Consider the following 25251-nt stretch of genomic DNA (forward strand, 5'->3'; position numbering starts at 1 on the left):
CCCCTTTATTTCTTCAATTATTTCTCCACCAAGACTTCAGAATGGGCCTTCGACTTCTTCATAAAAAAATGCTCCACTATGAGTGTAGATCATCCTGGTAAAATTGCAGAGCTTTTGGTATAGTGGTTGGGCTGAAAACACTGCTGGACCTCTTACAGGTCCAGTTTTCCAGTTTTGCTTATGTAGAAAATTGGACTGATTGTTTGAAGGCCTTCCACTCAAAAATAGCTCTGGCACTCTTCATAAGAAATGATCCTTGGGCTTTCTAAAATTAATCTGGAAAGTTTTAGCTCATTTGGATTTCATTTGATTAGTCTGCCGCCCCTCCTTCCTTGTTTAGCTCGGTTTCTCCTAGTCGAAGTAGGAAAATGTGCTAAAGTTGACTTTTCATTTCCATGTTTCCATCATTTCCTTTTCTTGCAGCTCGCATAATCTTCCATATTGTTACAGGTAGGCTTTATTTAGCCTTTAAATAATATATCTCGAACTTGTCGACAATATATAGCTTGGGCCACTGATATTAGCTCAATTTCTCCAAGACACGCCTTGTCAGGCCAAAATGCTCATTTTGGGTCCAAACACTTTCTCAATATTTTCTTAAAATAATACTCAATTTTGACATCTCTATTGGAGCAAGCCAAAAGACATCTCCATTAGAGATGCTCTTAAAATACAAATCAGGTTATTGTTTCAACAATTTCAAGGCAAAGAGGAAGTGTGTTGGGATGCCAACATAGTGCCACATTCTTGATTGAGTATTTCATTTCCGTATGTCTAAAATGCAGTTTGACACTTTATTTGAGTTGTTAGCACAATTATGGTTTGAGTAAGAGGAATAGCAACACTCGTCATTGGATAGCTAGCCGACCATGTGACTGTTGTGCTCATTCACCGGCTTCCGCTTTAGCTCTGTGGTTAAGTCCTTGGGCTATGGGCATCCACGGTTAACTTTCCGTTAAAACCTTTTGAAGCCCAGTACATATGGGTTTCATGGGAAGTGAATGGCAACCCTTTTTTCTCTTAGGTCGAGTGCAGCATAAGATTGGTTTGTTTAACCCTTGACCATCCATTTTCTAATAATTTTTAATGAGCAATTTTGTTAGTTGATGCAATACTAATTTAGAAACATTCTCCAACTATAGTTTTCATTTGGTCGATCTTATTGTCTTCTCATTTGGGATAGAGGGCTTAAAGAGGAAGACAGAAAAATCAAGGTAAAAGAGTCTGAAGTCAAAGGCAAGAATACTTATGAAAATTGCAAATACGTACAATTAACAAAAATACTATAAAAAAAAAAAAAGGAAGTATGGCTTCTCACATGTACAGGCGCATATAGATAAATTATTATGTAGTCTTGAACTACCACGTGCACTATGGTCCCAACTCTTATGATTGGTTCACATGGCAAGTAAATTTTTTTTTTATTAATAGAAAATTCATTCAAATAAACTGCAATTACATCGCAATCACAGAACCCAACAATGGATTGCAACTAAAGAAAAATAACCAAAGACCTATGGTCCTAACCATTACGAATGGTTCACGCTACATATGACACGCCTCGAATTTTGGATAAAGATATTCAAAATCCTAAACGTGATAACTCAACAATAACCAAAAAGCACTTAGAAAAAAATTTCATTTAAACTAAGCAACAAAACAAACCAAGCTCACAAATGTCAATACCGACTCATTCTTAGAGTCACATATTACATTACAGAGAGTTTACAAATTAAACGGAACAACAATTGAATATGTAAACACACCCACCACTCTCACTACACAGCGGAAGATTAAAACTAAGAGTACCCTTCTAAGTCCACGCTACAGAAAGTACACCTCAGCTTCGACGATGGTTACTCGATATTCTAACCTAGACAATAACCCCTGCACCATGGAATAGTGCACCGGATTGAAACAACAAACCCGGTAAGCTTTTGCAAGCTCGTATAAGTAAACCAAAAGAACCACAAACTCTCATTTTCGACTCAAGGATAACAAATCAACATAATGATTAATTTCAACATTAAATCCTTTTCTTTTTAAGGAAACACATGTCATCACCGTGACAAACCACATCAATTGAAATCTCAACTACAAATCTAAAATTCATTTTTCTTTCCTCTTGACAGAAAGCATTTCTCAATTAAACTAAATAAACCAGTAATCCCTACATAGAAAATTAGTTCAGAAGATCACATTAAAATCAATAAATAGAAATCATAGTAATCGCTGCATATAGTTTAGTTCAGGAGATTATACTAAAATCAATCAATAGAATGAAAAAGGAATTAAATAAGGAAATCAAACAACTCACACTAAAGCCAAGAAATCACCCTTTTAACTCCATTAAAATTACTCAAAATAACATGTTTAAAAATTTCTCAACTCAAGAGTAAATTAAAGCAACCAAAATTAACTCCACAAATTAGTAAAAATCCAAGTCCCTCATGGACAATAAAAGAAAGAAACACCCGAAACTTTCTTTTAAAAACATGCACTCATGATCACGATAACACAAAGTTATCCCCCAAGCAGTACATTGTACTCATGAGCACGATAACTCAAAATTATCCCCCAAGCAGTACATTCGTAGACAGACTACAGCTATCGTGCAAGCTTATGGTATCCGATATATTTGCCCTAAACTGAATCGTAACCTGTCACCTGGCCAAGGTTATGGTATCCGATATATTTGCCTCGATCACCAATGTGACAAAAGATTCTCAGACCGAAACATTTAAAAAGTCCACATGACTCGAAATGTTACACTTAACTCAATCACCACTGTGACAATAGGTCCCCAGATCGAAAACATTTAAAAAGGTCTCACTCGACCCAAAAATGTTACACCACAACTCCAAGTACCTTTCAAAATAATATAAATCAACATTCTCAAAGTATATCATTTTCCCTCGAAAATCAGGTCACAAAACCATCAATGAACGCTTTCTTTACAATAATCGGTTTTACAATTTAAAACCAAATCAAAACAATAATATTGACCGCCACAAAATATTGTTTCATAACTCAATTCCAATTTCAAAAACAATATAGAAATCAATTTCATAATATTGTTTTCACACCTTAATACCCAATACAAATTGACACATATAACTCTCATATATGATCAGTCAATAAAAACAATTATTTTCTACCTCACTACACAACTGCATCAAGATATATATATTTCATGTAAATATATATATATATATATATATCTTATATACGTAGTCATCCTCTCAAGAATGTCACTAATACCAACTATAGTTTACAATTGCAAAACTCGAGAAAAATTATTTTTATAATAAATCCTCATTTTTACTTACCTATGAGCGTAGACGATCAAGTTCATATGATTTAAAACAAATATTTAGTTCCGAAAACGATTTCACATTTTATCAAACAATTCCAAATAATAAAGTAAATTTCGTTCGTAAATGAACCACGTGGGATTTACTCACCTCTAAATCCAGCTGCGTCTTCTATACAGAACCGAGATAACACCCTCACAAAATATCTGTCCAAGATAACTTTGTTAGTCAAGTACCTAATCACATACGGTCTCATCTCATTTCACGGATCATAAAGCAATTAAAGTTCGAAACCCCTGTTTGAACTAAAACCTCAAAAGTAACGCCGATTGAGGCGAAACTTCATCCGAAACCACCCAAAGTCTCCAGAACACTCCTACGATCAATATATCAAAACTACAAGTCGATTGGACAGCCGGATCCTCATGGATCGAAAACCGAGATAATCGAAACCTGTAAAAACCCTAACATGTTCATACGATCTCCGAAAATTACACATCATATATCAAAACGCTCGTATCGACAAGTAGAAGATAAATGAAACATGAAACTGCGCCTGATATGGTCGAACCCGCTGCCACGAGCCGCCACAAAAGGTTGCACAGATGCACTGCACGTGGGCTACGCACTGCCGGATCGATCTCCAAACCAGGTTGATCCAACTGGTCAAAATGAAGATAATACAGAGAGGAACAACTTTTATACCTGGAGCTAAGGCCGAATGGGTCTAAATCAAGCTAGAACAAGCTCGAAAAATCCCAACCGTTGAGCTTCAACTTGTGATTCCGGCCACCACCCTTCGAATCAAGCTTCAAGGCTAACATGGTTGTGATCTAAAGGAGGAGAGCGTCACAACTTGACCGGTTTCAAGTTCAACCACCGCTAGAATCGGAAACTCCAATCGTGTCCGCCGCCACCAAAATGTCGCGTTCTGATCTCCTGTTTCCTACGATATTTGGCGGCGACCACCACTACAAGGAAGACGGCGACGACAAGGTGGGCCGGTCTGGGTCAGTGGCGCTGCCGGAGGACGTTTGCTGTGGCTGGAAAAGCAAGGTCTGGCAAGCGGGTTCGGGTCAAGTCGACGAAAATAGAGAGAGAATCTGGGTTTTAGGGTTTCCGAAAATGGAAGGGACGAAAATTGTGAAAAAAAAAAAAGGATTTATAGCAACTTTCCAAAATTAGAAACTACTTCCGCTAACCATAACTTTCTCATACGAACTCCAATTTTTGCGTTCCACATACCCAGAACTCGTATCAACGCGCTCTACAACTTTCATGAATGAAGTTTTCAGAGAAACCCAACAAATAAAAAGTCAACCCCTTGACACCTTAAAATAAAATGTTTTCGAGTAATTATTCGTCCGAAACACTTTCGCTCCACCATTGAACCACGAAATCGTACAACAGACACTTTAAAGGCTTCTAGCTATGAAAATGTATTTATGATTCTCATCAAATTAATCAAGTGAGTTGGTCAATTCATCACAAAGGACTAGGTTAGTATTTTAGTTTATCTGAATATTATTGAGCTCAGCTGCTAGGATAAAGCTAATTTGAGAATGAGTTTCAGTTTTGTTTCCCTCCACTTTGGCAGTTACTTGGATAATAATGTCTGGTAAAAAAAAACAGATATTGACCAAATACACCATTCTCAGAGAAACAACAAGAAAGACAAGGATGAGTGATTTTCACGTTCCAGAAAAGCTTAAGAAATTCACCAAATACATCATTCTCAAAGAAATAACATGTCGTTCTCCGTCCGATGCCTAAATTGGTATAGTAGTCATGTTCATAAGATATTCCAATTTTTTGGTGCATAATTGTCAATATTCAAGGTGGGATATTGTACTGGGTTAATAACAGGACCGGCCTCATGGATTTAATATCGTCTTTCTCTGGATTTTTCATAAGGCTGATACGAAGACTATAGAAAACATAGGTCACAGATCCCATTTAGTTTAGAAGGCAAAAGGAAACATCATAATACTGTTTTACACATTAGTTGTTAGAAACTCTGACTACATTGTTTTTCCTAACTTTCTTAACAACTGTTGAGTACGGAAAATAATCCAAATCTAGAATCTCAGCAAAACCAACAGTTTGTATAAACTTAAATAGCCCTGATTATAATGGTCGATCAGCATTAATCAAGGATTAGCTAAAAGCCACTTACATTTAAAGGTCATGATCAATTGCAGTTGTTAAATAACACAACTTTGAAATCCAAATTCAAGTAGTTGATTTCAAAAATGAGGAAGATGTGGAGACCTGTGATTTTGGTAATTTCACTATGTTGTGTACATCGGTGTACATACCGGAGGTTCTAGAGACTCCAGCGAGTCCAATCAACTCGATACTTCAAAACTATGCAAGGCCAGACTCTTCAGTGTCCTTACTCATTGGATTTCTGAATCTAAACCTTCACGGTTTTGGACAAGAAATAAACAGCGCACACACTTTTTAACATGAACATAATGAGCAATTCAGGAATTAAATGAAGCATGCCTTTCCACAAACACATGGTTTGCATGAATATAGTTCATCTCTTAATAGATATAAGGTACTTCGGTACGACTTGGGAATTCAACTGCCTTCAAATCCCTTGGGCAGAGAATGTGCGGACCAAGTTCTTCAGCCTCCCCTTATTACTTACGCGATGAAGCAGCCTTATTGTCTACTGCAGCAATAAGACCGGGCAAGTGTTGGCCCAGCAGGTTTTTCAAGGACCGAACAAAACCACCGTGAACATAAAAGGGTCCAAATTTTCGGGTTTTCGAACCCAAACAACACGACTAGTCAAAATAGTTAGGCAGCCTCTATTTCCACTAATTATGAATTTGTACCTAAGAAAATGTAATTTAATCTATATAAACAATGGCATTCCAATGCAAACACAGAGCCACAATTGTGGCAAAGGCATGAAAGATCAAATAAGTAAAGAAGTTCGAATTGTTTAAGTGTTTATGAAACTTGAAACTCTGAAAGTTCCATGCCCAAGTGTCGTGAGACAAACTTCTAATGCAAGAATTGAAGATTATAACATGAGACTGTCTAGTAATCTACTCTCATTGTCTCAAGATTATAACATTACACTGAAATGCATATAGAAAAAGGAAAAAAGTTGAAGATTTGAACATTGTTTCACAAATTCATTACTGCTTCAGTTTTTCTCCTCTACAAGCATATTGCAGCACAGTAAAATATCCATTCCACTTGCAGCAAGCCAGCAATCACTTACAAGCACAAAAGTTTGCTTCCCTACACAATCTCAAAACCAATAACATAATCATATAAGTTCAGTAGTTCACTATACTAGTTGTGTTCACAATTAATATCTAATAACATGATAAAGTGATAACTCCATCACAGATTCACAATCACAAGACAATTTGAAGACTCTCATAGTCTCATTTACAACAACATAACACAATTGCGATGACACAATCTGTGATAAAATGACAATTGACAAATATAGTTTGATTATCAATTAAGAAACACAAAGTCCTAAAGCCACATAGTTTTGCATTGTCATTACTCATTACCAAATATCACAGTAACTATAATATAAAATTAAAATCACAAACTCCCTGTATTTCAATGATTTCATTGTTTCACATTCCTTTTTTCAGTTAACTACAACTTTAGTAGACCAAAGATAAAAAGTGACAGAATGAATTACTGACCCTGATGTGCAGCATCAAAATTCTTTGATTTTTTGGAAGCCTTAATAGCAGAGCCGTCTGTAAAGACTTGTCACCTAATTTCTCTTTTGCATATCCTGCCATTTCAGTTACATTCACAAACACAGTTAGATACTTAGATACCATAGAGCCCACTCAAATAAGAAAAAATGAAAACAAAGCAGTAGGATACAATTAAACTTACCCATTTTCACTTCTAGAATTTCATCTCCTCCATTCCGAATGGATCCCTCCATCATCCTTGGGATTCATTTCGCCATGTCACTTCTTAGTATCATTTACACATCTCTAGCAATAATAACACTATTTTAGTAATAAGATATTGATATTATAAGTTGTAAATGTCAACGGTGTCTTAAATATTATTAATTTCTGCTTACTTTCCTAGTGTTACCAAAACATTACAAAATCTTGATTTCCCGTCCCTATATAAATAAATAAATAAATAAATAAATAAAAGGAACAAGTTTCCCATCACTTTTATTCTCAAACCAAACAAGGGCTTAGACAACTTTGGAAGAGAAAATGCATGTAGACAATGCTTAGAAAATAGAAATTTTCATTTCCTTTTGTGAAGATTGAAAGTTAATATTCAACCATTGGAGGTGGTGCCTCAAGTAATAGAAGCATGTGCAGTTAATTCTTTCAATTTCTCAATCTAACTCGGTCCGCAATACTTCAATGTAAAGAATTCTACTCTAACTCGCTCTAACTTTGACTGCAAAAAGCTGTCAAATTTGATGCTCAGGAGTAGAGGACTATGAACACGTAGTTTGATGTACACAAAAGGGAATGTTTTTGGTATTTTTAACATTCATGAGTATGCATCTGTCTCAGGATGATATATAATGACACTTATAAGTTATAATCCATCAAAGTTGAGCAATGTGCAGCCATGGATGGATCGAGGATTACCAGGAGTCCAGGAAATTCTTTGTACACATCCTGTTTGTGAAGTTTTCTTTTATTAGAAGACAACAGCCTATATACAGCAGCACACATTGCCCTGCCAATTATGAGAGGAGGGAATCCTGTAAATTAAAATAAAAGATTCTGTAAGAAGGTACTGCCCGGTCCAATGAAATGACTACTAATTCAACACCTGAAACCTGAAGGAGATGAATTATGTTCAGCAGCATAAAACTCACATTTGATCTAATAATCACCAATGCATAAGTTCCGAAGAAAAGAAAGGTTGCTCAAGTAGCTAACCTTATCCAGCAGGATGGAAATTATTCAAACCAATATATGTTATCCTTATGCTAAGCTCAAGTATCCTAAGAACTACTTTACATATAATCAATCCATATAATTTTTGTTATCTGTGTACTGGGTTTCTAAGCGTTCCTATAAAGTCTCTTAATCTTACCGTCTTGATCTACTCCACTTATAAAAAAAAAAATAGAAAAATAAAAAATAAAAAACATTTTTCTGACCCAGATTCAAACAGCGATTTTATAGAATGAGGAAGACATAAAGAACCATGATTGATGATCGGAATACATTATACATGTGCTATACATGGGTCTATACACTGGAGATTCTAGAGACTTTCCAATGAGTAAAATCAACCTAAACTATATAACAATGCAAGCCAGACTGCACTATCTTTTTATTAATTGGATTACTGAATGGTTTTAGACGAGAAAGAAACAGCAAAACAATTACACTTTCAAGTATACAATAAGTTACCAACTCAATAATTTGGTCATCCTTCATCAAATTTAGAAAAATAATGAAGCATGCATTTCCACAAACAGATGGTGTGCATATATAGAGTTAATCTCTTAAAACGTATGACTAAAATAGATATTGTGATTCGGTACCGGCAATTTCCTTGATTTTAGGAATTCGAAGATAAAAAAACCAAACTAAATTAGTCATCAAGTCCAAATTAGAACCCAAGGCATACAAGTCTAAATAACATACCTAAGAAAACTTCAGAAAAGAAGATCTGCATAGAGAATGCTTAGCTCAGAACTGTACCTAGAACTTTTCAATAATTGATGATTCAGAGGCTCTAAACTGGATAGTGACCGGATCAACCAGGGAACCTGTCAAAAATTGAAAATAATAAAATAACTAGGCGTCAATGAAAAAAAAAAAGAGGGGTAAAGACTAGGGCTGCCACTTGGTTTGGTAATTACCAAACCGACCGAATACCAACCGATGTTTTAGGTTTGGTAAACCGACTTTTTGGTAACCGAGACCGATAAAACCGAAATGGAAAATTACCGAACAAGTTGGTTTGGTTTTGGTAAATACCGAATTTACCGATTATCTAAATATTAGATTTATATATTACAGTTTTCAATACATATACATGTATATTAAGAAATAAACATAAAAACTTTTATAATGGTATGAACATTACTACATATACTACATGAATAGTATATGTATTTTAAGTAACCTAGTCAAAGATGGTTAAATAACCTAGTTTTATTACAAATTGCTAATACTTGATCTCATATATACAAAAGAAACCTATAATTAGTAGATGAATACAAAGTTTATGACTATAAAATTCAAATGTTCATTCTAATTTATATTATAAAGAATTAGTTGTTCTAAAGTTGGTAATACCGAAAACCGAAATACCGAATTTGGTAGATATAATTAAAAACCGAAAATGTTGGTTGGTAATTGGTAGCTCAGTTTTGAAACCGAAAGCTTTGGTTTTGAAGTTGGTAATACCTATAACCGATTCGAACCGACCGAGTGACAGCCCTAGTAAAGACAAAAAGAAACAAAAAAATTATAAAGAAAAATACCAAGAGGCGACAATGAAGTTGGTGCTGAAAGTAATAGAGCCACCTGCAATTACATTCTTTCAAACACTGCTTCATCTATGAAAACACTCTGATGTGGTCCACAACGAAGACATAACGTAGAGAATCCTGGCATAAATTTTAAATAAAAAGCTGTCAAAATTTGATACTAGTTTAAGAGTATTAGACTATGAATACACATTCTGATACATAAGGGAATATTTTACTTTCAATTTTGTTTTTAACATTTAACAGTACATTATTAAATGAGAGACTTGAGTCCCTGAAAATCCATGAAACTTGACAAATGTGTAGCCATGGATGAATCGAGCATTACTAGGAAACATATTGTTGAAAATGTAACATAAAAATGTTTACTAAAGTAACATAACTGGCATGAACCTTCTCCATTATTTGTAACTTACACATAATGGAGAAGGTTCATGCCAGTAAGGTCGGAAGCAGGGCCACTTAGCTTGTTATTAGACAAGAATCTAAGAATATGATCACCAGAGGCCTCTATAAGGTTCTTCATACTGAACGGTAACAACTCTCCTGAAACAGTATAAAGTAATATCTGGCAAGGTTTTAATCTACTCACAGCTGAGAGACATTTCTAAGACTGTAGACGCTCAGAGGAATAGGCCCAGTTAACATGTTTCTATCAAATCGCCCGTAATCAGACAGTTATACTTCATTAAAAGAACTTGATTCGGAGAACAATAGAACAAAAAAATAGAATCCACATAATGTATTAGAGAATTTGTGGAATTGATACTCACACAACCTCCAAAGACTTTACAAGTCCAAAGCTGGAAGGGATGCTGCCAATGAGTTGATTACTTTCGAAGAGCCTGAGCAGGAAATGTATAAGGGGATGCTAATTGTATGAGAAAGAAAATTAATCTGAGGACAAACTATATTAGAGAGTTAAGGAGTTAGGAAGTTTTATGTTCAAAATGGTCAATAACTATGAAAAGACTCCAAGGCAAAAAGGTCACACTTTCTATAATGCACAGATATCCCCAATTCTCAGTGTCTACATTTCCAATATATCTGTGTATGGGTGTGTGTCGTGTATTTAATCTTAGACATGTATCAGGCTCATGTTTGAGCTAAAAAGCTTTGATGGAATTGTGCCCAAGAGCTGTGGTTTCATAAACGAAAAGAGCACAATGAGCACCAAATATTTGAAAATTTCAGATAGATGATCAGATATAGCAAATCATGCCATTTACAGCATCCATAAGAATGTTCATCTTTCAGCTGAGCAGTAAAACATTTATGAAGGAATACAAAATTCTTACAGAGATATTAGCTCCTGTAGGGACCCTATAGTAGGAGGGATGAGACTAGAGAAGCTGCAACCAACCAGGACTCTGCAATGGACCCACGCAAACAATTTTATGAGAAGATTTTACAATGGCATTGCAGTTTTAAAAGTTGGTCTCCAAGTAAAATAGTATTTCCCTACATGTTAGATAGCTTCTTTAAACTCCCAATTTCTGCTGGGAGTGTTCCTGTCAGGCCCTTGTTGTAAGATAGATTCCTAGATGAAGAGACTCGTGAAAGAAGAACTAGAATACTTATTGGAAATTACTCAAGATTTTGCTCTATCTAGTTATAAAACTTGGTAGAAAATGAGTTCTTCAATCATTTATGATGATGCAAGTAACATTGCAAGTTCATCAAGCCTTGAGAGAGTGTAGCAAATCTTATGACATCTGCATTATGCCAACTAACAAATACTTTTGACTCACCGGGAAGTTTCTATCTCAGCAGTGGAATCATCGATCTGATTAGGTAATTACAAAGCACCTGGAGCCTATACAAGAATTCAAATGTAGAGGTCAAAACAATGATATTGTATAGAAAGGAGCAAATGCATTGAGAAACAGAGGTAATTGGTTAACCATAGAGTTTATAAGAAGCAGTTGAGAGCGGAATTTACTAACTAAACCGTACCAGAACAGAGAATTGGATAATTACCATTGCACGTCGTATAACTATGTGATTGATTCGAATGGTCTTGACGTGAGCAATCTTGGGCCAATCTTCCCCTGTCTCTCTCTGGCAACGTTGTTCTAGTAAAGGACAATCATAGATGTCCAGATAATTAATAGAAGTGGGTAGCTCTTCATCTGGCAAGCACCGGAGTTCTGGGCAATTGAGAATTTCCAACAGTTTAAGAGAGGTGAGTTGCCTAAACCCCTTGCCGTCCAGCTTCGAAATACCATTGATCTGGAGTCGTGAGAGAGTGGTGGGCAGCAGCCCCTCGTCTGGAAATGAATCTACAACTTGTTCACATCCCTCAAAGTGGACGCTCAAGAATTCAAGAGAGGTGAGTGTTGGTAGACCCCACTGCATACGGTTTCCAATGAGAAGTTTCTTGCAACGCAGGATGCGCAAGACTTCCAACTTAGACGGCAATCCCCCTTCGGGAAATGATTCCAATTCTGGACAATCAGATAGTTCAAAGTAGCTGAGAGATGGGAGAAGGTTGTGCATGTGTTGCGGCAATGACCTCAGTTTCGGACATGTTTCGACTTTTAAGATCATCAAGCTGGGCGCGTCCAGCCCTCCATCGCGAAAACCAACAAATTTTGGGCAATAAAATATTGAAAGTTTGACTAGGGCGAGGAGTGTAGCGGAATCAAGAGATTCTACATTAACATGCTTCAATTTGAGTATTTCAAGCTTTGGGAAGCAGGCTAACATGAATGTCCCGATTACCTCGGGACAAGACCTCAGACTAAGCTTACGAAGATTAGGAGAAGGCTTAGAACCCACAGTCAGCGCTCCATTAAATCCTTCAATCTCAAGCTCTTGGAGGGAGGGTAGCTGCTCAACTGACAGCAACGACCAACAATTTCCACAATCCAGAAGTTGAAGGCGAACCAGATTAGATAAACTAGAATGATCTTCCAACCAACCTGGAAATCTTGTGCCCCCATAAGATTGAATGGTGAGTTCTTTTAGGTTTGTATGAGGTTGGAGGTTCTCCAGCACATCTCTCTCTTTTTGTCTATCGTCGGTGTCACCAGACTTGCCTCCCCATTCCAAAACTAACTCATCCAGATGCTTCTTCTTTCTCATAATGGCATCTGTGACATGCACGCTATTACGAAGCCCCGAGATACAGAGTGTTCCGCGCAACTGCTGAAGCTCTTTAATCTCGACAATGTTATCACCAGTGCACTTGTCTAGGGCAAACTGACCTCTTAATGTTTGGAGCTCTTTCATTTTACCCATCCTTGGGGGCATCTTTTTTATTTTTGTGTCTCTAATATCAAGATGACGCAAGTTGATTAATCTTCCCAAATCAGTTGGCAACTCAACTAGAGATTCACAACCCAACAACAATAAAGTCTGTAAATTATATAAAGTACACATTTCATCAGGTAACTTTTTAATTGATGTGCCAGACAAGTCCAAGTGCCTTAGATGCTTCAACTTGCTAATTGAACTAGGCAGCTCACCAATATTGTACCCTAATAATTTGAGCACTCTTAAACCCGTAAGTTTCAAGAGAATATCATCATCTAAGTCAGGACCTCTGGAGCATTGGAAGGATATCGAATCTGGTACAAGAAAGGTCCGCAGATACTTGGCTTCATAAAAACTGTCCCATTGATTAAAACCGGGGGTCACACAAAAAAAGTGGCGACTCTTGCTTTTGTTGTCCAGCACTGAGTCATTGTCCTCCAACCTAACACAAAACTCTCCGGAGACAAAGTTTGCCAGGTCATGAATGAGGTCATGCATTGTGAAGTGCTGATATAGTTCATGTTGAAAAAACGACCTTGACACTAGATCATCAAAGTAGTTCCCTCCGACTTCCTCAAATGTAGTCTTCAATTTCGACGGTAAGAGATCTTCAGCCATCCACAACAAAACCAGATCTGGTTTGTGAAACATATGATCTTGCGGAAATATGGAACAGTAAGCAAAACAGCGCTTCAGATGTGGAGGTAGATAATGGTAGCTCAACCATAGAGCTGGCAAAATGCCATTCTTTTTATATTGCAACTTCCATATGTCATTGTTCAATACTTCTTCCCATCTCTCAATATTTGGTTCAGAACATAAAAGACCCCCAAGTGATTTTGCAGCTAAAGGGAGTCCTTTACACTTTTGAGCAATCTGTTTTCCAATCACTTCAAGCAACGGATCTGCAGTGGCACCTGCATTTTTGAAGGCATGTGTTGAGAACAACGACCAGCAATTTTCCTCAGATAGTTGCATTAGATGTTGACTTTGAAGGGTACCTAAAATGCCTGCAACATCTTCATGACGTGTTGTGACAATGATCTTACTTCCATGACCTCCACCCTCAAAGGGTCGGCTTAAGAGATCCCACTCGTCATTAGTCACAGTCCAAACATCATCAAGAACAAAGAGAAATTTCTCCCCTGACAACGCCTTCTTTAGTTTAACTTGAAGCATGTTTAGGTCTGTGATGGTACAAGTTTGTGAAGTGACCGCCCCGTAAATTGTCTGTGTTATTTTGATAACATCAAATTTTTCTGAAACACAAGACCATGATTGATGGTCAAAATGTTGCTCGACTCTGTCATTGTTGTAGACGAGTTGAGCAAGAGTGGTCTTTCCAAGCCCACCCATGCCCACAATTGGAAGCACATCTATCTTATTTCCAGTCATACCATCCGCTAACAATAACTTGATAATGGCCTCCTTTTCTTCATCCCTTCCGTATACACTAGACTCTTCTACCAAAGAAGTTGTAGGCAGTCTTCCTTGTGGTCTATCCTTAACACCCTCTTTCAAATCAAGCACATCTTTTTCGTTGACAATCAGTTCTAATCTTTCAAGAATCTCCAGAATCCTGGGTTCCAGACTTTCGTCAAGTTCATGAATGGAAATAGAACTAAACTTGAGTACCTGATTTGTGCTGCTGCTTCCAGAATCTTCTTGTTCCATCTTGCAACGCAGAGCTTCAGTCTTGATTTCATCCAACAGGTCATCGGCATGATAGAGAACATCTTTAAGCTCATTAAGCCAATCCCTGACTCTAGAGTTTCTGAGTTGCTTCTCCTCTGCATCATCGAGCAACTTATTAACCGACAACAACTTAATCTTCAACTTGTGGAGCAGCCCAGCGGTGGTCTTCTTTCCTCGGATGAAGTCAACAACCGGACGGGAAGCCATCCTATCAAACAGAACAGCAAGTGCAGAAGAGAGAAAAGCTCCACCCACAACTTCAGCCATGATTTCCTGATTAGACAGAAAAGCAAAGCGGTTCGTTAATCCGTAATGATTCTCAAATTCTAAGAGATCAAAACAAGCCTCAACCTTTATTTTGAACTAGATATAACGTTCTCAACGCTGTTATTAGTACCTATCAAAACAAGCTTCAGATCCGATCGCCTTTGCAAGCTTCCTGTGATCTATGTCGCTCCGTTTACTCCAAATTTCCTACAACTCCTTTGCAAATGGAATGAGAGTTGACTTAACAAAAGCAAAAATGAGAATAAGTCTGTTTCACTTTTGAGAAAAGCAAAGGAAATTTACAGAATGCGTAGTGGTTAAAGACCCCGCTAGTCGAAAATGTGAAAGCAGCCAATTGAGAACACATAACAGCAACGCGTTTTCTCCCATCTGATCCATAAATTAGTATATTTGTCATGCCCATCAAATATTTAATCCCCATAATAGGTGGTGTCTGAGGACCGAGTTCCTAATTAGACCGTCGTCATGGGTTTTATACATTTTCTCTCTGGACTTCCTATAATGCTGATAGCACATACACCTCAGATTCCATTTAGTGAAGAAGACAAAAGGAAACAACCATTCCATTAGTTGTTGAGACTTCATAAATCTGTATACATTATTTGTTTCAACTTTATTACCAACAAGCATCTACAATCTCAGCAAAACCAACGGTTAGTATAAACTTTAATATCCATGGTGATGCCGGTCATGCTTCTTAATTAACACGTTTTTGTAACCCAGATTTAAACACTTGATTTTAAGAATGAGGAAGATATAGCAAACTGTGATTCAGTAACTGCACCATGTCCTGTAAATAGGTCTATATACTCGAGGTTATAGAGACTGTCCTATGAGTTTAATCAACTCATATTTTGAGCCATGGACGGATAAAAATACATGATGTGCGTATACTAGACCATATTTGCAAGATTGAGAAACATATAGAAACTGTATTTTGCTAATTTCCTGCAAATAGTTTGGAGTACTAAACCATATTTTGAGCAATAAACATATACAAACTCAATGCTTTGGTCATCACTCCTCAGATTCAGAAAGTTAATGTAGCAAGCATTTCCACAAACACCAGGTGTGCACCAAATTCTAATGCGATACCTCAACCGGGTTGCGGACCATACATCTCCAACCTCAACCGGATCGGAGCCCCAGCTACAGATGAAGCTGCCCAATTCACAACTACTAAAGCTGGCTTAATTTCTTGGGAGAGGCAATCGAACTAAGCTTGCTCACAAATTATAGATGGAGACAGAAAGAACATACCTTGATCGGTAAACAAGGGAAACAGAGAGTTGTGGTGGAGAAAGAATGAGCGGGAACGCTGTCACGTCGAGTATAAAGACCCATTTTCAGGACATGATGGGGAAATTAACCGTTTTTTTTTTTTTTTGACAATGACTAAACTTTTATTCAAATAAGATAAAGATTACACCATATGGGAAAAATCGGTGGTGGAAAATTCCCCACTCTCTTCCCTACTAGAACGAGTTACGGGTCTATCATCACCGATGACATCCATGAGCCAAGAGGGCCCAACCCCTAACCAACTATGACGCCCATTTAACCGGGCTACAAACTGAGCAACACCATGAGCAGCACCATTAGCCACCCTAGAAACATGATGAACACTTCGAATACCGACATACCCCAGTAAAAACTTAATCTTCTCTACTAACACTCCTTCCACTGCTAGACAATCCTCCTCCCTGTTTATCAAGTTAACAGCCTCCATACAATCAGTTTCCACCCTCTCAGGCCTCCAACCATGCTCTATCATCATCTCAAGCCCCAGGATCACTGCCTGCAACTCAGCAGCACAAGGCTTAAGGCGGCTTTGGAGCCGCTCTCCCACCGCAAGTAACAGTTCACCATCACTGGGGAAATTAACCGTTTAAATCTAGGTAGATTTGGAAATCCATCCAATTTATCGACTACACATCGGAGGGATTGAGTTGGTCTATCGTAGGGGGCAACAATACCATTTCCATTTTCTTTCACTTCGTCTGAAAATAAATAATCTCTTTCTCAAGTTTTTATCTCTTGTTTCGCTTTGTGAATGTTAGAGCATCCGCAGTGAAGATGTCTTTTGCCATGTGGATGACCAATGGATATAATTGACAGCAGAAATACTTCTCCAATTTGTATGTTATATATACTCCGATTTGGCATATTGAGACTGTTAAATTTGACAATCCCAAACTCTATATGTATTTTTTATTTTATTATTACGAATGTCCATTTTGGATGGATTAGACGTGAGACATTGTCACGGTATTAATTCTGTGGTTTTGATTCTTAGCACTAACTAGGCAAACGGAGAGGATTCCATGCCTCAAGGGTCACTTGCACCAGCAGTGTGCAAGTCACGTGCACCGTTAGTTGAAGTCCAAAGTTATTTGGTCCATGGTTAGTCAATGAGAATGAGATGGAGACCAAAAAAAAATCTCAAATGCAGTAAAATTCAATTTTACCACGAGTTGATAGCAGACACCAAATCTAATTCAAAGACCAAAGAATCTTTGATTATGGCTCTCTCACCTCTTTCCCATTCTCCATCATCAACTACCGTATCAATCGCACACACTCACCCAACCAGACCTAATCACCCATCACCCATCAATCAACCTTGTTCATCTTCTGGGTATTGCCTCTCAAAGGGGATCAAATTTAGGAATCTACCTCTTTGTAATTACGAAGGTCCAGTATGGTGACCATCAAAAGGGTCACTGCCACAACCGCCGTCTCCTCCATAACCACAACCACCAAGAAAATCAAGACCTTCGCCGTTCCTCACCGTAATCGACGACACTGAACAAATTGACATCATATTAACAAAGCCCCTCCCTCCTTCAAATCTCTTCGTCTTGATGGTTTGATATACCCATTAGCGGTAGATTTGATTCAGTTGGCCACCACAGTCTTGATCGTTTGGTGGTGGGTCTGGATCGATTTGGGCAACTTTGGGTGAAGCAATTGGAGCCATTTTGGGAATTGAACAATCACTGCATCAAGGGCCAGGCCACAAGAAACTTTACGAGCATCCTTCTTTAGTTCGAAAAATCTCTTCTTCGTCGGCGGCCCATAATCATAGAACCTCCATGCCCGACTTTTCCAGTTTCATACTTCCAGATTTTACCGTAGTTTAATTAGAATTTACTATGTTGACCAACTCTTTTTTGGGTTCAATTCTCTTAACGGCGTTAGTATGAATGTTAATGCCACGTGGACGGCTAGATCAAATGAATGGCTGAGATTAGATATTGGCTGTCGGCTCACTTACACCGTCGGTGCGTAGAATAATTCTCGACCTTTCTATTACCAGGTGAAGGTTTCGCAGATCCAATGGGAAGACCTCGATTTACCTATATCGCAAAAAACCATATCACAAATGAAGCCCCTTCAATGCGTATTGCACAACATATAAACAGTTTCTAAGCCTCAGCAAAAGGAACTCAATAAAGGCTATGTAACAAAAAAGCAATGCAAGTTTTAAATTGATCCAAATATGACTACCCTTGGCACTAATAGATTAGAAAGCCATTCACATTAAGCAAACAGAAATGATGTGTAAACAATCAGAGAACATAAATTTGAAGAACTTAGACCAAGTATCAGCCATCTAATTGGAATTCATAATGAATTAAAAGCAGGGCTTACAAACATCAGGAACTTAATTTGAAAACCATTGACATTGGTACTTAAAGGTTATAAATCCATACCACTATGCCGTATTCTCTATTTAGAGGGGAAAAAAATAGAAGTCCTTAGAGAAGATAATTCCAGAAAAAATCCATTAAGGTGATTCCATTACACAATTTTGATGAATTGTCACTCTCCTAGAACGCTATTAAGATAACAGAATCATTAAAAGCTTTAGCATAATGTCACTCTCTTAGAACACTATATAGAGGGGAAAAAATAAAGCTTCATGATGCTTCACTGAATTGATAAGCATATCGAAGAGATTCATGTAACAGAATCTAGTCTCAACCAAAATTCAACTATAATCAGTAAAGAGCTAAAATTTGATTCACAGTTAGGCTCCAAAGTTGAGGTAAGTTTTTGCAATCTGCAGATACAAAGTATTTCAATACAAACCAACAAATCAAGTCACCACCAAAATTGAACATATCTATAATAGTCTTTGCAATTTGTAGATACAAAGTATTTCAATACAAACCAACAAATCAAGTCACCACCAAAATTGAACATATCTATAATTTTTTTTGAAGGGTGAACACACCTATAATTTAATAAGCAGAAAGCTGTACAAATAAAAATAAGAAAAACTTTCCATTTCAATTCACCACAATTAGACAGAATTAAAAGCCTTCACATTAAAATACACTAACTTGATGCTAATTCATGATATATACTGCTGACAATTCCAAGCCTGAATGTCGATGGAGGCACGCGGGCTCAAAGTTTGGCCTGGCCCGCATAAAAGTCCGCAATATGTCCGGCCCGGTGGGTAGAGACCTGGGCTTGGTTTAGGGATTTGAAACCCGGCTCGACCCGCCAAAAGCCCACCAGGCCCGGCCCATAAAAGCCCGTAAATTAATTTAATTAGCTTAATTTTATTTACTTTACACTTCCGTAAATTTTGACCCAAAAAAAAATATACTTACATAAATTGTTTAAAATAGGTCAGGTGTCAAAAATAATCAAAGAAAAATTTCACGGACTCGTCATGTAGTGCATGTTATTATTGTATCCGAAGTCTCGTATCCGAGGTCGTCACGCCATCGGTCAACCTCGACATAAAAGGGACGACAGTAGACCAATTCGATCGAATTCGAAAATATGGTGAAATTAGTTAAATTTTTTACCACACTCATAATTTATTGTAATAATCTCATGCAATGGTCAGTTTTCCCATTTTCTTTGAATTGATAGAGATTGCTCTTTGGATTGTATGATATATAAATATAAGTTTATAAAAAATTAGTATCTTTAAAGATTTATTTGTAAATAAAGCCCGCAAGACCCGGCTTAAAAAAGCTCGCGAGGCCCGCTTTATATGATCAGACTTGGCTCTTCCGATTTACAATAAAGCCCGGTCCAATCCATTATTATTTAAAAATGTAATAAGGCCTTGCCCGGCCCATTGACGGGCCTATAACAAACTATCATATTTTCTTATAAAGTTCCTAATTTTCTTCCACTATTATAGACTTTTAGTTCATCGCCTAGTGGTCTTACTCTTACGTGTGTTGGGTCATCGGTTGGTCAGGTGTTTGGATGGTTGGGACATTTTAATCTTTTACTTAATTATGGCATGTTGTTGAGTTAAAAAAAAAAAAAATCATCACAATCTATATATAATTTTAGGGTTCTTGGTAAAAACGTAGAAACAAAAATTATAACTATGAAGAGCTTGTTCATAGTTAAACCATTAGAATTAACTTTGATAAAAGAAGGGTCCGCTGGCTTCTAGCGAATGATTATTCTTTGGATGGAGTAAAGGAAAGGATCAAGAGGAACCAGCATGAAGAGTTTGAGTAGAAGATCGAACAATGTGCTTCAAAATATAACTTCGTTCTAGCATTGCCAAATGTTGTAGTATAACCGAGTCTAGGTAGGCCTTAAATTATCAAGCAGATAAATAAAAGTGGGATGCACATTCAAATGATGAATTGATGTCAATGCGACAATGTCAAACAAACTTGGCAAAGGGATAGTGCATAAGCAAATGATATACAGGTTCAAGTTCATCGTGACATAGGGCATAATGAGATTCAAATTGTTAGATCAAGTAGAAATGGAGGATAGAGAATGTGGCGGTTTAAAATTTTGGAACAAGAAATAATGGGTTTTTAATTAAAAAATAGGCCGGAGGAGAAGTAGCCTAATTAGTTTGAGAGATTTCCTCTTAAGGTGAAATTATGTATTTCACCTCAAAACGGGTCGATGAGTTGAAATTTCCTCAAAGCAGATCTAGGTGAGGTGAAATTTCTTTAAGGCGGTCTAGATGAGGTGAAATCCCCTCAAAGCGAATCTAGGTAAGGTGAAATCCCCTTACGGGGGGTCTAAATGAGGTGAAATCCCCCCAAAGTAGATCTAGGTGAGGTGAAATCCCCTTAAGATGGGTCTAGATGAGGTGAAATCCCTCCAAAACGGATCTATAAGAGATCAATCATGCTATAGTGAGGAGACGGACCAGAAGAGACGGCTCAATCTATTTGGGAAACTAGGAGAAACTCGTATCCTCTCGAGGTGGATCTATATAAGTCATAACTGATCAACAGAATTAATCAGTTCGACCGAATCCATAGCAAACAAGAAGCATTCCCCCAAATTCTCTTGAGAGTGATGAATGGATTCACTAATGCATGATTTGCAAATTTCATACCTCTTAATTTGCTATTTAGATCTCTCCTAATTTTTGTAAAATTTTATCTCCTACTTTACCCTTTTAAAAATCATGTTGAGTCATCGGAGGAGAAGAGAACAACCTCTCTCTCTCTCTCTCTCTCTCTCTCTCTCTCTCTCTCTCTTGTAAGATCAATGCAAACAGATAAGGATCACAATCACAAAGTCTATAGATACAAAAACATGCTTACGTGAACTATGTAGAGAAGAATAGTAATAACCTTGAGTGTTCATGTTGATCAAGTTGTCGATGGCTAGGGTCTTCTACTTTTCACTAAGATTGAGTTCCTCTCTATGGGTCAAGGTTTTGTATTCTCGGTGATAGTGAAAACAGGGACCAGAGCCTTTATATAGAGAACCTGCAAAGATATCTCCCATAAAGAATATCTAAGCAATATATTCTCTATAGATTTCCTTATGACATACCATATACTACTTACCATATGTAAATAGCTATAGGATTCTCAAATATTCAACATTCCAGATTACATGTTGAACTACAAGATTTGATTCACAATAAAACCCCATTATTTGATCTCCAAGGCATACAAGCAGTGTTAATTAACTCGATGATAGTGATGAGTTCACAAATTTTCCTTACATTCTCCCACTTGAACCATCACTGTCATTAACACTAAACTGCAGGCAATATCAGTAGAACAAATAATAATAACCTTAGTGTGCACATATGGGTTGTAAAATTAATTAGCTACTATTTCAAGACATGGTCAAAATGCAGTACACCATTCTGAGCTAAGGAAAGAACACATTTAAGTGAAATGTATCACTCCAGAACTACAAAAATGAGAACTGCATTATACATATGTCACCAGCAAGATATGTCAACAATATGTGCATGTACTCTGTAAAATCTGAAACCTGTATGTATATGCAAGTGGTCCATTCCTGATGATTTTGAATTTCAAAATCCTTTATTCTGCATAGTTTCTTGAGTGGACATCAAGAACATGCAGTGCAGATACCTGTAACTTTAATGCCATGAATAACTTCACAGCTTCCATCCACAAAATAAAGTAGCTATTTTGACTGTAATGCATTAACAAAATAGTAAACTGCGAAATCAACTTGAACTGAATAATGTCATGGTCTTTTATTGAATGTCAAAGATTACAGAATAAAAATCTCAAAAATATGAAACTTTATTACAAGTGAAAACTGAAAGTCAAACTTACAAAGCTTTCTGAAATTCAATTTTGCTCCCACTGATTCTATGCATCTAATGTAGGTAGAAGTCCTATATTAGTTACATGCTTCTGGAAAACTGCTACTTGCAATGCCTTAGTAAAGGGATCAGCAAGTTGTGAATCAATGCTAATATGCACAATATTGATTTCTCCATGTTTCAATCGTTCTCTCACGCTGTAATACTTTAAATCAATATGTTTTGAATTTGTTGACCTCTTGTTGTTCTTGGTGAAGAACACAGCAGTAGAACTATCACAAAATATCACTAAGGGTATAGAGATAATGTTGTCAACAACCTTAGTCTGTGTAAGAAAGTTTTTAATCCACAGACCTTGACATACACCCTCATATATAGCTATGAATTCTGCCTGCATGGTGGAAGTGGTTGTGAGAGTATGCTTCATGGTTTTCCAAGCTATAGCACCCTGTGCCATCATGAACACATAGCCTGAAGTAGACTTGGAATTTTCCGGATAATTTCCAGCAAAATCTGAGTCTGTGTATCCTTGAATTTCAAGGTTCTTGCTTTGTCTGTATACTAGCATGTAAGATTTTGTCTTTTGTAAGTACCTTGGTACTTTCTTTCCAGCAATCTAGTGTTCAAGGCCTGGATTTGATTGAAATCTGGATAACATGCCTACTGCATAAGACAAATCAGGTCTTGTGCATACCTGAGCGTACATAAGGCTGCCCACAAGTCTAGCATAAGGTTTTGATCTCATCACTTCAATTTCTGGTGGCTTTTTGGGACTCTGCTTTTTATTCAATTTATCCCCTTTCGACATTGGTACATCACCAGATGAGCATCTCTCCATATCAAATCTTTTAAGCACTTTTGTGAGGTAATTTTGTTGAGACAACCCCAGCAACCTCTTGCTTCTATCTCTCTTAATTTCTATTCCCAAAACATAGCTGGCTTCCCCAAATCTTTCATATCAAAATCCTTTGACAGAAATTTCTTAGTGTCGTTCAGCAGATTCAAGTTACTGCTGGCAAGAAGGATGTCATCTATGTATAAAATCAAGAAAATAAAAAGGCTCCCATTGGTTTTAAGATACACACACTCATCAACTAAATTTTCAGTGAAGCCAAAAGAAGTTATATCACAGTCGAACTTCAAATACCATTGTCTAGAGGCTTGCTTCAGTCCATAAATTGACTTCTTTAATTTACAGACTAAATGTTCACTCCCTGGTTCAACAAATCCCTCAGGTTGTTTCATGTAAATGTCTTCCTCAAGCTCACCATTCAAGAACGTAGTTTTGACATCCATCTGGTGCAACTCCAAGTTGAAGTGTGCAACCAGAGCCATAACAATTCGGAAAGCATCTTTGGTGGAGACAGGAGAAAAGGTTTATGTGTAGTCTATCCCCTCTTGCTGCGTAAACCCTTTTGCTCTAATCTTTCTTTGTGTCTCTCAATACTCCCATATGCATTTCTTTTAGTTTTAAACACCCATTTGCAGCCAATTGGTTTCTGAGTTTTTGTTGGCTCTACAAGTTCCCAAACCTCATTTTTATACATGGATTCTCACTCAGACTCCATTGCCTCACTCTATTTAACACTGTGAACACTCTCTTTGGCTTGTCTGAATGTGATTGGAGCATTATCTTCCCCCCCCCCCCCCCCCCAATCATATTCAGCTTCCTGCAAATACACTTCATAGTCACCAAAATCAGTTGGTTTTCTTGCTCTATGTGACCTTCTAGGCTGTGGTTCAACATTTTGCAGTGGAGGAATATGTATTTGTGGTGATGGGGGTTCTTGAACAGCAATATGAGGCATTGAATTTTCTGCATTTACAGGCTCAACAACAATTTCTTCATTTTCAAGATTTTCAGTTTGGTTTTGAGGCAAGGATAAATCAAATAGCAGTGGTATTGTGGAGTTTTGTGGTTCAACAATTTCTTCTTCCAACTCTAACTTGAAGTTTTCAGGTTCTATGTTGAAATACATCTCATCAAGGAATTTGGCTTTGTTTGTTTCAACGATTCTAGTGGTGTGATATGGTGAGTAAAACTTGAACCCCTTTGATTTTTCACAATACCCGATGAAATAGCAGCTGAGAGTTTTAGGATCAAGTTTCTACAACTGAGGGTTATATATTTTTGCTTCAGCTTTGCATCCCCAAACATGTCTGTGATGCAGGCTAGGTTTTCTATTGTTCCATAATTCAAAAGGTATTTTAGGCACAGACTTGCTTGGTGATCTATTCGTGAGGTAGTTAGCTATTTTCAAGGCTTCTCCCCAAAGAAATTTCGGCAGACCTGACGTGCACATCATGCTCCTCACCATGTTCAGTAGGGTTCTATTCTTTCTCTCTGCAACCCCATTTTGCTCAGGAGTACCAGGTGTGGTATACTGAGCTTTAATGCCATTTTCTTGCAAGTAGAGTGCAAATGGCCCCATATGCTGCCCTGATTCATCATACTTCCCATAAAACTCTCCTCCCCTATCAGATCGAACTACTTTAATCTGCTTCCCCAATTGTTTTTCAGCTTCTGTTCTAAAGATTTTAAAAGTTTCAAGAGACTGAGATTTGTCAAAGATGAGGTAAATCTGACAGAACCTAGAAAAGTCATCTATAAATGTAATGAAGTACCTATTCCCACAAATTGTATGAGTTCTGAATGGTCC

General features: G+C 37.3%; 1 protein-coding gene across 6 annotated transcripts; it reads right to left on the bottom strand.

The window, feature by feature from the left end:
- Positions 1-6232: 6232 nt before the first annotated feature.
- Positions 6233-15418, bottom strand: LOC112166086 (putative disease resistance RPP13-like protein 1). 6 transcript variants are annotated; one of them, XM_024302849.2, is made up of 12 exons: positions 15149-15418; positions 11779-15024; positions 11550-11614; positions 11264-11338; positions 11097-11168; positions 10572-10643; positions 9793-9918; positions 9005-9072; positions 7934-8049; positions 7203-7306; positions 7001-7095; positions 6233-6575 (listed from the first exon to the last, which is right to left on the bottom strand). In XM_024302849.2, exons 2-3 carry the CDS (start codon positions 15016-15018, stop codon positions 11597-11599), a joined length of 3258 nt encoding a protein of 1085 aa, XP_024158617.1. In that variant the 5' UTR covers positions 15019-15024; positions 15149-15418; the 3' UTR covers positions 6233-6575; positions 7001-7095; positions 7203-7306; positions 7934-8049; positions 9005-9072; positions 9793-9918; positions 10572-10643; positions 11097-11168; positions 11264-11338; positions 11550-11596. The 6 variants fall into 6 exon arrangements, with proteins under 6 accessions (XP_024158617.1, XP_040363102.1, XP_040363103.1 ...); XM_040507168.1 differs by lacking the exon at positions 11550-11614 and having other exon boundaries at positions 11264-11391; positions 11811-15024; XM_040507169.1 differs by lacking the exon at positions 11550-11614 and having other exon boundaries at positions 8948-9072; positions 11264-11391; positions 11811-15024.
- Between the last annotated feature and the right edge of the window lie 9833 nt (positions 15419-25251).

The sequence above is a fragment of the Rosa chinensis genome, chromosome 5, assembly GCF_002994745.2.
Source record: "Rosa chinensis cultivar Old Blush chromosome 5, RchiOBHm-V2, whole genome shotgun sequence".
Lineage (NCBI taxonomy): Eukaryota > Viridiplantae > Streptophyta > Magnoliopsida > Rosales > Rosaceae > Rosa > Rosa chinensis.

Bases quoted from the DNA above. Each gene is read 5' to 3' on its own strand.
- LOC112166086 (XM_040507170.1), bottom strand. From the start codon at position 15,018: ATGGCTGAAGTTGTGGGTGGAGCTTTTCTCTCTTCTGCACTTGCTGTT. The intron at 11,392-11,810 runs GAATCAATCACA...GAGCAAAATCTT, and splicing joins TGCTCACGTCAAGACCATTC to GAGTAATTTCCAATAAGTAT.